The 16,306-nt window shown below is 49.8% G+C and overlaps 1 protein-coding gene across 2 annotated transcripts in view; it reads left to right on the top strand.

The window, feature by feature from the left end:
• NME7 (NME/NM23 family member 7) overlaps positions 1 to 16,306 on the top strand; it is an 83,650-nt gene that overhangs the window by 6,274 nt on the left and 61,070 nt on the right. The window contains exons 2-4 of one of the 2 annotated variants that reach the window (XM_045838537.1): positions 13,772 to 13,879; positions 14,554 to 14,720; positions 15,705 to 15,815. In XM_045838537.1, the coding sequence (XP_045694493.1) occupies positions 13,772 to 13,879; positions 14,554 to 14,720; positions 15,705 to 15,815 (386 nt within the window). The remainder of the gene's footprint in view (positions 1 to 13,771; positions 13,880 to 14,553; positions 14,721 to 15,704; positions 15,816 to 16,306) is intronic. The other variant, XM_045838538.1, reaches the window with a different exon arrangement.

The following is a 16,306-nucleotide window of genomic DNA, read 5'->3' as shown; positions in this document are numbered from 1 at the left end:
AGAGGCTTACGGAACTTGGGAAGGATTTGGGATTTCATTCCAAATCAGTGGGATAACGCATCTCACAGAGTTTTCCTGTTCCACCGAGATACTTTATTTTCCTTGCGTCCACTTTACTGAAACCCCAGCCACAGTGGATGGCCTTTCAGTGCTTGTGTTCATTCTGCCCGTCGCATCTGTGATCCTACAAACTCTGGAAGGTGTTTTTCTGTTCTCTTACCTTTGAAGATCAGCGGTTCCCAGTTTCTTCCTTAAATTGCCTTTTCACAATTCCGTTGGCCCTTTCTGGGCCTTTGGTTCCCATGACATCTTCTCTAAGGCCTGGCCGGCAGGGCTACGCCCCCAGGTCATGGTGCATCATGGTTTCCACACAGGTCGCGTGTGTTCAGTCGTGATTTCACCTACGACCTTTGAGGATGCTGCTTTAGCTGGAGAGTGACGTGTCTTGTTGTCCCGAACTATCTCCAGTGCTTCCTGTGGACCTTACACTCATTTCCCTGCAAAAACTGTCCAAACTACTTCACTGTCAAAAGCCGTTGACATTTAAAGACTTCCTGTCAATCAGATGTGAGAAAGTGTAGCTGTTAAAACGCACTGCTCAGTCCACGTTTGTTTTGACACCAGGCGCTTTGTCCAATGACGCTGCTGGTGTTTCCTCTCCTGATGCATCCTCGGTGCGTGCGGTGCCTTTCTCGGGTCGCCGTGTTTCTGAAGATGTGTTTCCACGTGCACGCATAGAGGCTGTGGGTTCTCGATGTGTGTGAATTTGAATTCCATCCTCTGTTTTCCCTAGTTCTTATACAAGCTAAATATATATGTGCTATATACATTTTACATAGCATTTACATTACTTATACTATAAAATATATGTATATTATATATAAAACACACACGGCATGCATGTATTCACATCTACATCAGATATTTAACTCACTCTGTTACAGAAATATAGTCATTTTTGGAGACTTGAAAATGTAGAAGTAAAAATATAATTAAATTCACCTGAAATGTCACTGAGTATGTATAATCACTGGTAATATTTTTGTATAATATCAAGTCACACATACCTACATGTATTTATATATATACAGACAGACATGTATGTGTCTTTTAAAATGTTTCTATTGTATACATTACTTATATCTGGTTTTTTCCACTTCATGCATCCCATACGTTGTTCCAGATAAGTTTTAAGAACTATATTTTATTCCTTCATTTGCCCTCATTTAACCCTTCCATTTATTTATTTTGTCTTTAGCACTGTAGGTAACACATTTTTGCAGACACATTTTTACGCAGATCTGTAATTGTTTCCTGGGCTAAATTGGAAACGGAGGAATTGGGTGGGAGGCCGTGCGCGTCCGGGACAGCCCTGCCGTCCGCCCGCCGCGGGCACTGCACCCGGCGCCGGGGTCTCCGAAGCTTCCCCCTGGAGTCTCTGCGCACTTCATGCAGACCTCCAACAGTGGTTTGAACTCTGAATAGAAACTTTACCTTCCTTGCCCAGGGCGTTGAGGGAGAACGATGGTAGATTACTGTATGTTCTGTAGACGAGAAGCACTGTTAAGACCTACCGGTAATTATTACTTTACATCTTTTATAAATCGTGTGAACTCCAGAATTCATTGCCTGTGCGTAGGGAAGAAGGCCCAAGTAACCGATCCTGAGCCGTCACTCTGAGAGGACGCTGAGCCCCCTGCTGGCCGCCTGTTTGGGGGCGGCCTCCCGCTGGGCGCTGGGCGCCGGGCGAGCTTCCCAATCCTCGTTCTGGTCTCGGCTTCTGCGGGTATTTACTGTGCGACGGGTAATCGTTTGGGGCGATTGTCTTCTCATTCCTAAAACCAGAATAGTAATTTCTGTTCAGAATGCTCAAAAGCATTTTCGTGAGGGTCATCTGAGACAATTAATGTCTGTGAAAGATGTTTATAAACCGCAGCGCACCCCACACATGAGATGCACGACTTGCGGATTCCCCAGAATGCAGCCTAACGAGCAGACGGTTGGGGGAAATGGAAGGATATTAAAATCTGAAACAAGTTTTAGAAGTCAGTATTTGAGGTTAGTGGGTTTACTGCCCAGTTGTGTGGAGATTTGAAATTTGCTTTTATCTGTTGAATCCCTCCTCCCTCAGTTGCTGTTATGGTTCGCTCTCCTGATGGAAACACTGAAGGTCAGGGAACAGGCGGAGGAGGGAGGGAGATGGCAGGAATGGTTCTTGAGACCCAAGCACGTCTGATAATGTATTTAGCAAGTATTAGATCTGAGATTAATGCATTTCTGCTCAGCTTAAATGGATTAGCTGTGAGTCTTGAAATTTTATTATTCGATGATGTGATTGTAAAAGTACAAAGAGCCCATTCGGGCTTATCTGGCTCTCGCCACACAGGCTCAGAGAATGGGTTTGGGAAGAAGGAAAGTCCCTCCATCCAGTGGCAAGCACGGACCTACCATTTCTGTTCAATTATCTTGCCCTTTAAGTTTCTGGAATCTAACTATATGTGCCCAGATCTCTGGAAGGTGGATATTTGTATATCTTAGGTATTGGAATCATTTTCATAATCAAAAACTTTTAAATGTTATATCCAAAGGAAGAATGGGTCCTGTAATAGTATCATCACACTTTCCCCCCAGCATGTCCATTTAAAATCCAGTAAGGGCCTCGCGCTTTTCTGTGGTCTCTCAGCGCACCCAGAGGTCGAGGCGCACCTCGCTAGAACGTCATCAGGACAACGTGAAAATGCTGAGCGCCCGCACAGACGTGGGCGGGGCCTTTTCAATCGCCCTTCGGTCCTGCTGGGGGGCGGGGGGTGGGGGGGGCCTTCCCGCCTGCTCTCTTTCTGGACACCAGCAGGAATAAGGCGGGATCTCTGTCCTGAGGAGCGCAGGGTTTGGGGGACGAGAGGAAGGGGAAGAAGGGAGAAACGTGGTATACTTTCTAGGCCCTTAGAGAGATTCAGCGTCCTCATTCCTAAAATGAACGTGCTGGTAGGACCAACTGCGTGGTAGGGATGGCGCTGTGGTTAAGTGAGAGAAAATGCTGGGCCTGACGCTGTACATCGGAAGCGCATTGATACCGTGGCGACGCTGGCTGCTCCCGCTGCTGCAGTTCCGGACCGGGTTGGGGCGCTGGGACGGAGACCCGTGAGTGCAGGAGCAGAGGAGAGACTGACCCCCATGGAGGGGTGGTCATCAAAAAAACTGCATTAGTCAACTTGAAAGCTTTTTTGTGTTATTTTTCATTCACCCAGTTTCAGGTTTTCTTTAACTTGTAAAAAAAGAAAATATATATATATATATATATAAAAGCAAAAATCAAACTTATGCCTGCTAATGTTAACATGGATTCCTTAAATTTTCCGGAAGACGTTTGAAAGCAGGTTAGGAAACAGTGTCCCGAGGTTCACTGTGCAGCGAAGCGCTTTGCACCAGTAGGTGCCTAACCAGTGCCCTTCCCCCATTCCAGTTTCATGATCCCTTTCTACGCTGTCTGCTCTCCTTCCTTCCTCTACTTTCTTAGGTACCCTTTTGTTTCTCTAGGAAGGAAAGCTATCTGAAGTGAAGAGGGGGGGAGAGGGAGATAGCATTGCCAGGACCAAGACAGAGAGGAGAGAGGGACAGACATCCAAAATCCAGGCGGGGAGAGGGAGACACACCCAAGGCCAAGCGAGAGAAAGAACTGGGGACATCTATCTCTGCTCCTGCCTCTCCCTCCTGCTGTCCCCATGTCCCCTCGGCCCCTTCCCCAGGGCCCCGCTCAGTCCCTGGGGAAGGCAGTGCTGGCGGAGACCGGGTCTGTCCACTGTCACAGGCGCGCAGCACGTTGGGCACCCACCGCCCGCCTGCCGTCTGGCTTTCCCCCAGCCCCTCAGCAGGCGGCAGAGGACAGGGGCCCCAGGAGCACGGGGCTGGTTTCTGCCGGGCCTTGGCGTTCCCAGGCCTGCCCACGGAGGCCCTCAGGGACAGGTGCCCAGAAGACCATCCAGACTGATGCAGAGAGCCATGGAGAAGAGACTGTTTCTGTGGGTTGCAGATAAGGCCTTGCTCGTACACATCGTATGTCTGTGCCTTAAAGGCAGATTAGGCTCCAAACAGATCCAAGTTGGAGAGCTTGCAAGAGTAAGATTAATCCAGGGGATAACAAAAGTTTTTCTCACACACACACACACACACACACACACACACACACACACAGATTAAACCATTTATATCATGAAGAACATATTTCTGAAATCATTTTTCTAAAAGATTGTATTTATTTTTAGAGAGAGGGAAAGAGAGGGAGAGAAACATCCATCGGCTGCCTCTCTCATGCCCTGACCAAGAGCCTGGCCTCCAGCCCAGGCGTGTGCCCCGACCGGGAATGGAACCAGGGACTTTTCAGTTGGGGAACAGTGCCCAGCCCACTGAGCCATACTAGTCAGGGATATTATTCTTGAAATAGGTTAACAGGATTAAAAAGACTCATTATTTTTAATGTTTAAACCCTGGCTGAGCAATTTGTTAGACACTGGAAAGCAGGAGAGGAGCCCTCGTCTTCCACGGAGCAGCTGATTGAGCCTGGTAACTTCTCCAGCGGCTAAAGCGTACTTTGAATTTATGTGGGGCTTTTTTTTTTTAAATTGGGGGAAGGATGAAAAAACTCAGATTAGTGTCCTTTTTATGCAAAGGATCAGAGGGAAATGAAATTGTTGATTGGCGACTACAGAGCATTAGATTAAAAACCAAAAGCAACACTGACATATAAATAAGGATGGGGGATCTGTTTTCCTTAGTAGCTAATGTTTATCATTTATTGAGGACCTGCTTTGCATTAAGTTCTTTTCATAGAAGGAAACAGCCTCAGAGTAAACACACACACGAAACACCTGAACTTGTGCTGCTAGTACGTGACGGAGCCTGGATTTGAACCTGTGGAGCCTGGCCCACGTTTCTTTCAATCTACTGCACCTGGGGGCATGATGCTTTTTTTTTTTTAAGGAGTCAATTTCTTCTGCACTTTTTGTGGCTATAGAGAGAAGTGAAGACTTTACTTCCTTTTTGAAAATGGAGTTTCTAAAGCATATGAGTAATACGGGTTCTATTCAGAAACCGTAGTTAATATTTTGATACTCAATTAGGACTTCTGCAAAATTATTGGGATTTAATATATAAGTACAGGGCTCAGTGTTTGTAGGACAGCAGAGGCCCGGATGTGCTGGAATTCTCATTGAACACTAGGTGGCAGCCCTCCACCGCGGGACGCATTTCTTTCAGGAGAGAGGTCCTTCCTGGATTTGACTAGTTGCTTAAGCAGTTACTTGCGTCCATGGGGCACATGAGTACCTTTTACCGAGAAAGCACAGTATCACAGGTTGTGTCTCCCATAAGGCCAAAGACACAGACTTCCCCTTCACAAATTAGAAAACGGAAGCCTACATGATAAAAAAAAAAACAACAAAAAAACCTCCTTTGGGATTAAACTTGAAAATGTTTTTTTAGACTCTTTTACTCACCCCCAAAATATCCTTTATCTTATTTAAAGAAAACCCCAAACAGTACACTACTAAACTAGACTAGCCCACGAATCACACGGCAAAAGTATTCCGAAAGGCGGGAAAGGTCACCCTCGTTTGGAGCTCCGTGGACGCTGGCTGGCGGCCAGCGCTCCCCCCACCACGTGGGCAGAGGCGCATTCAGAGCCCCCAGGGTCTGCACCCCCGGCCGGTGCTCCGAGACGCTCCGGCGCCTTCCCTCACTGAAGCTGTGTACAGTGTTGTAATGCAGGTTCTAGCCATATCGGTTAGGCAAGGGGAAAAGAGAAGCCCCCCAGACTGGATAGGAAGGAGTAAGACTCTCTCTATTCACAGGTGATATGTAGAAAATTCTAGGGAATCTAAAAAATAAACAAAACCTTGTAACGTGTTCAGCAAGATTGCGGGATAAAAGATCAATACAGAGACATCAGTTATACTTTTATGCACTACGATGGACAGTCTGAAAAGGAAGTTATTAACGGATCAGTTCCATTCACGGCAACGTGAAAAGAACAAATGCTTAGGGACATTCTCAGCAGAAGTGCAAGACTCGCACTGAAAACCAGAGAGCCTTGCGGGGTCAAGTTTAAGATCTCAGCACGTGGCGGCGCCTCGTGTTCACGGTCGGCAGCATCCGTACTGCGGAGGGGGCCGTTCTCTCCCGAGTGGTAAACAGGGTTAGTGCAGCCCCGGTGAGAACCCCAGAAGACGTGTTTGTGGGAAGGGGAAGCGGACCCTAAAACTGGTATGGGAATGTGAAGGGCCCAGAGTGGCCACGACTGCGGCGGACTCCGGCCGCAGAGTCCGCCCGCTGTGGCCAAGGGCGAGAACAAACGCGCAGGCGGCAGCCGGCCTGTGGAGAAAAGGGGGCAGCACGGCCGCTGTCTCGAGAGGAGGGGGCCCCGACCCTTGCCTAGACGGGCTTTTATTGTTTCTCTCGGGTCTTACATCACAGAAGGACTTGTCATTATCTGTTACATGGAATATTGTTGTCCACCTTTCAGGCACAATCAAGGAAATGAGCACAGCACAGCAGAAGGGGAAGGCGGCGAGCCGATCAGCTCCGTCCTTGGGAGAGCGCGCACGGGCTTGGGAAAGCACCTTGCAGACAGACAACACACATCTACTGTTTCGGACCAGGGTGGGGAGTTTTGGCAAGAGCGAGCCGTAGCAGTCTGCGTGCATTTTCGAGGCCTGGTTCCCACGGGAAAACTCAGTGTGGGGGTTGGGCTCCTGCCCACCACCTCGCTTCTGTCGGTTTTCCACCCAGAGCTGAGTCACATGTGCCAGGCCAGGTCAAACCGGCCCCCCACACGGGACAGTTCTGAAGAAGAACAGAATGGAAGAACTTACACTTCCTGACTTCAAAACTCATACCGAGGGTACAGCAGTCAGGGCGGCGTGGTGGTGGCGTGGGGCTGGGTATGGGGATCGGTGGAACGGACCCGAGAGCCCAGGATGAACCTCGTGTGGAAAGTTGGTTTCCCACAGAAACACCAGGGTCGCGAGAGGGGACAGGGGCGTCCCTAGAAGCGGTGCTGGGACAAGTGGATGGATGCCTGCATGCAAAAACATAAATCTAGACCCTAAGGTGAAAAGTGACTCAAAATGGATTGCAGACCTGAATGTGAGAGCTAAAGCTATGAAGCTCTTAGAAGAAAATACAGACATGAACTTTTGTGACCTGGGGTCAGGCAAAACCTCCTTATATGACAACAAAAGCCCCAGCGACCAAAGGCCACCCCCCAATCCCCCCTACTGCACATACACCCCGATGAAAGCGATCTGGGAAGGCAGTGAGAGACAGCAAGCATCTGCATCCCCAAGTCTTCCGGGCCTCGGGCCTCGGGCCTCGCAGGAACGGGATGCAGCCTACGCCGCTGGGATCCTTGAGAGGCTGACCCAGGAGACTGCGTGCAGAGGGTGGGCGGAGCTGAGAGGGGCTTGGGGGGAGGCAGGGGGGCAGCAGAGAGCACTGACCTGGAGCCGTGGTCTCTGTGGGAGGAGGGGAGCGGCTGACCACCGCAGTCTGGTGGGGCCAGAGTTGGGGGAAACTCGAGAGCCACTGCTGCCCACTGGCCAGACCCGTGGGCGGGTCCGAGGGCGAGAGGGGCCTTGCTGCGGCCAGTGCTGGTGGGTCCGACTCCGAGCAGGCAGACGGGCAGAGGGAAGGTCGGCGGGGACGGGTGGGAAACGGCTGTCCCAGGGGCTGTGGGGTGAGCATTGGCGAGAGTGGTTCTGATGGAACTGGGACCTCGACAGCATCTTTTGGGTTAAAAAATAAAACTTACAGATACCATGTCTATTGTCATTTTCTGCATTATGAGAATGACTTCCAGCCAATAATAAAGTCAGTTTTCTAACTGAATACTAAGTGAATAGTGTGTGGTATAATTAATTACCTGAGTATTCTCTGGCCGCCACAGGGTGGGGCAAAGTAGGGTGACAGTTGTGAGCACATGAAATGCTGCGTCTTTCCTGTCGTTTCATGTGTGCTGGTCTTTATTCATCAATGTAGGGTGGTTGCTAAGGACCCGAGGGGCAGGATTGTTGCCTTGACCTCGGTGTGTGCTCCTTCCTCCTGCCCGGGACCCGGGGCAGGGCCGGAAGGCGCTGCTTCTGCCCCCTGTGAGTTCAGTCTGCGCAGAGCCTGCTGCAGGGCATCCCAGGTGATGGGGGCCACGCTGGCAGCATGGCTTAGAGACCTCCTGTCATGTCACTAAATATAGGGGGTACGGCGTGGTGCCCTGTGGGGCATGTCTTCTCCCCACCCCACCGGGGATGTCTGTAGGGGTTGGGGGTGGGTACCACCTGGAGGGGAGGGGCCAGGTGGGAGCTTGGAGAGGACTATTTTGTCTGTTCATTGACTAGTTCAACTTATGCTTGTTTAAATGCAAATATGTGTATGTATGTATATATATGTATGATTTGACTGGTGTGCCTTAAAAAACTTGTCAATATGTTAATGATAAGCCATGGCTAACCACCTTAATTAGTAGATATACAAAGTGAAGTTTTTATAAGTTAGATGTAAAGTAGTAACATATAGAAATACATAAACAACGAAATGTTTTGTCATTTTGCAACGAAAGGTAAAATAGGCGTGTGAAAAACCGACTCATGCATGCCGTCCTAAGTGGCGTGTCCACAGTTTTCAGTAAGAGTTGGTTCTCTCGCCCTGGCTGGTGTAGCTCAGTGGGTTGACACGGGCCTGCAAACGGAAAGAACCGGTTCTGCGTGAGTCCAAGACTGTGGTGTCGACTAGCGCCAACTTGCGGCAGGCTCTGGGTGGGCACTGCGGGGAACCTAGAAATGAATGACGGCCTTGACTGTGTCCTCAGGAGGGTACGTTGTAGTGGAAAGATACAACGTGCACCTAAACAGCTATAAATACGCTCCGGAAGGCTCGGATGAAGTGCGAGACGTCTTCGTGCTGCTGAGAGCTGTCTGTCATCCAGGAGGCTCGTGGAGAATGTTATCGTGGAGCGGGTGCAATTTGAGGGGTGTTTTGACAAGAATAGAATGTATGTGAAGATTCTGAAGGAACTGAGAGACGGCACTCAGCAGTGTAGCAGCGGTCCCGTGGTTAACAAGACTGGCGGCGCGCCAGGTTGGCCGGGTCTGCAGCGTGTCTACAGGTTCACTCACTCAGCAGCATTCAGAACTGAAATGCGGTCCTCCTCTGCTTTGCTCCTGGAGAACCCAGGTCACCCAGTCCCTGACGCACGGTCGTGTGGGCGTCGGCCCGCACTGGTCGGTGCCGGTGGCCCAGGAAGAGCCAGCCGGTTCTTGCCCAGACAGCGGCTGTGCCTGGCCCATCTCCGGCCCATCCTTGCAAGGGAGTCATGGGCTGCCTCGCCCGGGAGAGGCGAAAGGTGGCGAAGTGTAGCTGCTTGGAAGGCCCACCGCTCTCCTGGGTGGGTGGGCTTTCATTCTGGCCAATCTCTGTGAGATAGGTTTTCCACTCTTTAAAAAAAAAAATACAGTTTTTACTCAATACACAGGGGATTCGATTAAAGGCATTTTATGTTGCCTCAGACTGAAATCCTTTGAGGTGCGGAAGAGAAGGGGGGAGGAGGGGGTGACGGGTTGGAGTAAGGTGGAAGGCATGGGCGGTTACATCCCCGAGACCGCAAACGTCGCCTTGCGTGGACAGCCAGGGCCGGGAGGCCGCTCACTGCCATCCAGTCCCGGGGAGAAGTAGGGGTTCAGAGCTTTCGCCAGAGTTTGCTGGTCCCTTACAGCCCACTGTATCATCTGTTTAAACAGGGAGGAGAATACTTTGCTGAACTTGTCCCGATTTGAAGTCACCAAGTGCTTCACTGGTGGAGGGCAGTGACAGAACCTCCAAGGGTCACTGAGCTATGATCCAATAGGTTGAAAACATATTTACAAGTAACCATTCAAACAGCATCCACCTGGAACTCGATGCGCAGCTCTCACCCTGCTCTGCGGAAGCGGTGGTCCTGGCTGGCTACAGGACGGTCCCTCCGTCCCCGCGGAGGGCGGTGCGGGCTCTTCGACTGTGCTGTTTTAGCACAGTGATTTCAGAAGTCGTGCTTCTTTCTAACTAGCGCGCTTTTTTTTTATGGGAATTTTAAGCCGTGTGACTCCTGGGTCCACACAGTCTGGATCGTGGAGCGCCCCGGGTTGTGTCCTCACAACCGCGTCGAAGTCATCGAAGAGCTCACGTGTCCGTCTGTCTGCTCACGACCTGCAGGGCTGTGCCTTGCCCCTCCCCCCAGCTCCTGCTCCGTCTGCGGGAGGGCGGGCCAGCCACCTGGGCGAACTAACACGTCCCCTGGAAAGGATGTCCTCCGGCTCTTTGAGATGCAATTCAAATAAATTCGGCACATTTATTTCCGTTGCTGGCATGATGCTTGGCTCCAACAGGGAGGTATCTGGAGGGTGGCGGCCTCAGAGGAAGGGGGTGCGTGGGTGGAAATGCAGTGTTCCCCAAAGGTTGTGCCCTTTTGCAGGTGATGAAATCAGTGCAGTGGGTTTCCGTCAGCGCGGTTGGAAAAGGTAGGATGGAAAATGTCTCGCTCCACAGCACACAGTGAGAGCAAACGCCGCCGCGTGGTTTTCTCAGTAACCCACTGACACGCGTGTGTCGTGGGCACGACGTGGCGCGATCACTGTGAGCACCAATCAGAAGTCAGAAAGCCACCGTGCCCATGGGCTCTTACACCCCTGGAAAGGGCACGACAGTAAGGAGAATCTGTAAATTGTACGTGCTTCCCGCAGTTCTTAAAAACCACCTTAACAGCCAGGAGTCTGTTCTCAGCCGGGGTCTAAACCCCCTCCACGGCCTCATCCGTTCGGCCCCACAAACGTCCCCACCCCGGTCCTCCGTGCGCTGTGCTCTCTGCCCTCCGAGGGCCCTCCGTCCGCGGTCACCTGGCCGCCTGGTCGCAGCCGTGGCGCGGTCCTGCGGTCCCGAAGGTCTCGCTGCTCACGCTTGCAGGGTCTGGAGCGTGGTGGTGTGTTGCACACGCACAGCAGAGGATGCCATTGTGCGTTAAACGTGCGTTTCTTTGGCAAACTGAAGTCACTCGGGGTAGCCTTCTCCTCAGTCACCATTTTGAGACAGACGAATCCAAGGTACTTTTCTTCCAGATGTGTTCCTGAATAACTGTTAGTTCTAGCCTGTGGAATTCTATACCCAGCAGGAAGACCCTGCACGTTAGTGGAGGCGAGATAAAGACACTTCCAGACAAACGTGCCTCTGAACCCAGCCGCTGCGTCACGGCCCCGCGGCCTCTGCCTCCCTTCCCGCCCGTGGGCGGCGCCCTCCTGTCCCACTAGCTGCTTTCCCTTCTTTAGGGGTCGTGCGCCGACTCCCAGGAGCCCTTCCTCCGAGACCTCTTACAGCCCAGCTCGGGTACAGCTGCCGGAGACCTGCGACAGGGCCCCCTGGGACCCCCACAGCTCTGGAACGGGTCCTGCGCTTCCCTGGAGAGTGGGCTCCTCCCCGACTTCCCAGGACTGGGGTCTGCCTCTGCGCTCCGATCCCCTGCAGGCCGGGGACCCCTGACTGTCTGTCCGGCCCTGGTGCGCTCTGGCCTGGCCGACTCAGGACCCTGGATTTCCTGTGGTTTGGGTGGGTGTGTGTGCATGTGTGTGTGTTGTATCCGCTATTCTAGTTGTTCTCGGAAGATACCATTGGTTTGCTATAAGCTACTTTGTCAGCCAGAAACAGTGGTTTATTTTCTTTGTGTTGGAACTGTTTTCTGGATAGTGTATTTGTGCAAAAATTCAACCACCCACCTCAGAGTTAGCAGGTAAGGGGCGGTTTTGTAGCTAGGCTACCAGGTCAGGTGGAGGGGCCAGGGTCCCTGAGCTTTTCATCTGCCTGACGACCCTGCCCTCTGTGACCTTCCGGTACACGTGCCTCGTTGCTCCCACTTTCGAACGTTATGTGTTTCTTGTACTGAAGGCAATAGTTCGAGCAAGTCTTTGAGTGAATGGATATTTTGATTCAGATGGTGAAAAATTTAATAATCTACCAACATTCAGATTTTATATTAAAAGGGGAGTACGATACTAGAAAACACAGTGAAACCTAAGCTTAAAAAAAAGCTGTATTTATAAGAATCAATAAGAAAAAAGTATGGGGAAAAAAAGCTGTTACAAATGTCATGGTATGTTTCATATTTTACTTTTATTTTGTCTTGACTAATAAGCATTGTTTAAACATGTCTTTTATGGATGATTGTGAGAAAAATAAGATAATGTGTTAAAAACTGGCCCTGTGGCCCTGGCTGGTGTGGCTCAGTGGACTGAGTGCAGGCCTGCAAACCAAAGGGTCACTGGTTCGATTCCCAGTCAGGGCACGTGCCTGGATTGTGGGCCAGGTCCCCAGTATGGGGTGTGTGAGAGGCAACCACACATTGATGTTTCTCTCCCTCTCTTTCTCCCTCCCTTCCCCTCTCTCTAAGAAAATTAAGTCTTTAAAAAAAATCTACCTACATTGTAGTTTGAGTATAATCATAAACACAATTAGGCATGCAACTTCTACTATAAGAATTTACAAGTGAATTATTAGCATCCATACACCTTAACCAGAGAATCAGGTGCTAAATCCAGAATTAGCAACAAGACTCCCAGATTCCTTTTTCCCTCCATCTTCTTTTTGCTAGTGTAGTGGAAGGCTTTTGGGGGCTAAGATATATTTAATAGTATATATGACGGGAAATCCTACTTAATCGTCAGGGGGAGAGGGCCAAACTTGGACTTATTTTTCTCATTTTCTCCTCTGCGTTAGCTGTAAGAATGCACCTCACTCGCCTCCAACAACAGGTAACTTGAATGACCGAGGGCCCTTGTCCCCTGCTCTGAAGCCCAGGGCTGCTTTTGCAGGTGGGGCGCAGGGCGAGTCTCCCACTGCAGCTCCAAGCCAGGGCCTCGGAGGAGCGGGGCGGGGCTGCCCTGGAGGTGGGGACCCCTGGAGGGCTGAGGGCTGGAGCACTGTCCCTGTGTGGTCCCACTGAGCCGGCCTCAGACCACCCAGCAGCCCAGGGGGCCCCCGTCCCTGCCCCCCAGATGCCTGCCCTCTGTCTGTCAGGGGATCCCGCTTGTAAGTGCCGAGGTCGTCCGCTTCCCCGGCCCCGCCCCTCGGCTGGGCAGGGGTTCCCCTCGCGGAATTTCTCTCGCAGGAATGGAATTGTCCCTGCTCGCTCCTGTGTGGGCATCGCGGCTGCCGCTCGGGTACCTAGACTTACGCAGTCGCCTACGAGTTCTGTAAAAAGACACCATCCTGCGAAGTCACTCAGGAGAGAAAGGGTGTTTGCTCTGATTTTAATGACAACGGAATTATGCGAACTCTGTTGGGTGCTTAACTTGAGGAAAGGTGAAGGTTTGTGTCGGGGAGAGCTGGCCGCTCAGCCGGTCTCCCAGGCGCCTGGTCGACCGTCTGTGGGCGCGGGCACTAGCTCTCGGCAGGGCGGGCACTCCGCCGGTCAGACCCGGGGCTCGCGTCCCCGCAAGTGGTGACGTTGCTCAGGAGGACTGGAAGTATTAAGCAGTTCCTCAGTCATGTTTTCGACATTGAAAGATGCTTAGTAAGAAATTAGAAGGACGTACTTCTCAGAGTGTGTTGATAGCTGATATCTTCAGAAAAGGAGGAGAATTCAATCTAGTAAGTGTAACAGATGGCTTGCTGTACCTACTGGGTAAACCTTGCCGTCTATTCGTACGATTTCTACAAGCATGCTCATATTTCACGTTAGTGTTAAAGGTCCTCCTTTTTCTTGCAGAATCACAGTGAAAGATTCGTCTTCATTACAGAGTGGTTTGATCCGAACGCTTCGCTTTTTCGGCGTTATGAGCTCCTGTATTACCCAGGGGACGGGTCCGTGGAGATGGTAAACGACGGAGTCTGTGTTTGCGGGACCGCTGGCGAGGGAGCGAACCTGGGGCGGGGAGAGGAACCGGGCTGCATTTTAGACCCGAGCTTAAAAATACTTTCACACGTATATTTTTTAACGGGAATTCCTTGACTGGAGTGGGGTAATTCAAGTTTTGGATTAAGCGACAGTCAATATGTGGTTATAGATAAAGGTTATCTCGGTCTATAAATATGTCACCGTTATTGAAAGCTGCTGGCTCTTCACAAAGCCACTTGGAAGAGGATCGAGCTGAGGTCCCGCTCATTCCCGTGTCCCTTCATTGGCGACCCGTTTCACGGGTGCGTCTGTGTGGTGCTGGGGTCTGTGTGGGCGGGAAAGCGGAAACCGGGCACGCCCCTGGGACTTCAGAGGCACTGATTTGCTGAAATGATTTGGCAGCACACAAATCTTTACGTTCAGGAACTTGAAAAAAGTATCCAATGTGTAAGAATTTTTTATGTTATTCCTGGAGTAGCCTAGGAACTATAGAAGTTATGAAAGAAATTATGAGTTGCATTTACAGCAAAAACGAAACAAAATGCAGCCTAACTTTACTATAGCAGAACTAAGAACCTTTCCTAGTTTATGATCAGGTTGACTATCCCCCACCTGTAACCGCGCGTTTCATGACGCTGGTGTTGTGGTTCCAGCACGACATGAAGAATCATCGCACCTTCTTGAAGCGCACCAAGTACGAGGGTCTGCACCTGGAGGACTTATTCATCGGCAACAAAGTGAACATCTTTTCTCGACAGCTGGTGCTCATCGATTACGGGGATCAGTACACAGCCCGCCAGTTGGGCAGTCGGAAAGAAAAGTAAGAAAACAATCATACCCTTTTTTTTTAAAATCTGAAAACATTATGTCTTGGTACCAAATTCTAATTTTGTTTGTTTCTATCTTTAGATATATATTTTTTAAAGATTTTATTTCTTTGTGTTTAGAGAGGGGAAGGGAGGAAGAAAGAGAGGGAGAGAAACATCAATGTGTGGTTGCCTTTCCTGTGGCCTGCACTGGGGACCTGGCCCACAACCTAGGCATGTGACCTGACTGGGAATCTAACCTGCGACCCTTTGGTTCACAGCCCACGCTCAATCCACTGAGCTATGCCAGCCAGGGCCTATCTTTAGATATTTTTCAGTGATCCAGTCCAGTGTTATGACATTTGTAGCATTTTGTGGACCAGACTCTGTGACTTGCTCTTCTCTTGGCTTCCGCGGTAGTGAAGTCTTAGGCAGTGATTATTTTCTAGAGGAAAAAAATACAAGGTTTTTATACCCTCGCAGCAATCATAGTGACATGCATCCAACTGGAAACCAAGACTGTTGGAGTAGAAAAGTCTTGCTGTAGGGGATAAGCATGGCTTATGGGGAAAAAGTAGTACCTTAAGCTGTAGACTTTCCTTGGTAAGATCAGTATGGTACATTTATTTATGTCATTATTGGTATTTTTGTACATATTTCTACCATTTTACTGCTTTGCTGCTTTTTTCTTTTTTTGGTTAGTTGATGTGTGGGTGTTTTCTAACTCTGGCATATTAAAATGATGGCTTTAATATGTTTTTTCCTAAGCTTTATTATTGCTGTTAGATTGGGTACCTTGTTTTGATTTTCTTGGGAAAAATATGAAGTTGACTTAGTTTGTAGAAGTTTCTAAGAGCCCGTCAGTGCACGTGTCTCTGTCATTTATCGTGCTGTTTGGTGGTGCAGGATGATTAAGGAAACGGAACAGTGCTTGGGAGTTAAGAGGAAAACCTGCCGGGTTACTCTTATTTTCAAACTTATTCTGTGTTTCTTTACAGAACATTAGCCCTGATTAAACCAGATGCAGTTTCCAAAGCCGGAGAAATCATTGAAATGATAAACAAAGCCGGATTCACCATCACCAAGCTCAGAATGGCGCTGCTGTCCAGGTGGCTGGTGGCTCACTTTCCGTCATGCATGTCCGACTCCCTTTTTTTAAAAGAAAAAATCATCTTTTCTCAGTCATGTCATTGTTTACCATTTAAAAAGGCAAAAAAAAATAGAATTGTAATCTAATTAGAGTGAGAAAATATAAGACAACTGGTAGTCAGGGCTTGAACTCTGACCAATTAGTTGTCAGATCATACTTGCCTCATTACCTGTGTATTACCTCCCACAGCCCATCTGCTTCCCTTGTAGCTCCAGTGTGTGGTCATGGTAACCTCTTAGTATGTCAGCGTAACACTGCGTAAAAATGGTAGAAAAAAAAATGGATGTTGCATTATTCCCATCTGACATGAGAGTGTTATTGTCGAGGTTTTCAGAAGTGATGCATTTGGAAATGTTCGGGCTTAGCTCCCCCCGACATATATAACTGGGAAATGTTCCTGCTTGCTGCTCTGGGATGCAGCCTGTCCCATGTGATCAGGTGTTTTCTGAG

Source organism: Phyllostomus hastatus, unplaced genomic scaffold (assembly GCF_019186645.2).
Source record: "Phyllostomus hastatus isolate PE091 unplaced genomic scaffold, TTU_PhHast_1.1 phas_contig_283, whole genome shotgun sequence".
Classification (NCBI taxonomy): domain Eukaryota; kingdom Metazoa; phylum Chordata; class Mammalia; order Chiroptera; family Phyllostomidae; genus Phyllostomus; species Phyllostomus hastatus.
The sequence above is the reverse complement of the archived record's forward strand: the minus strand, read 5'-3'. Positions and strand labels throughout refer to the sequence as shown.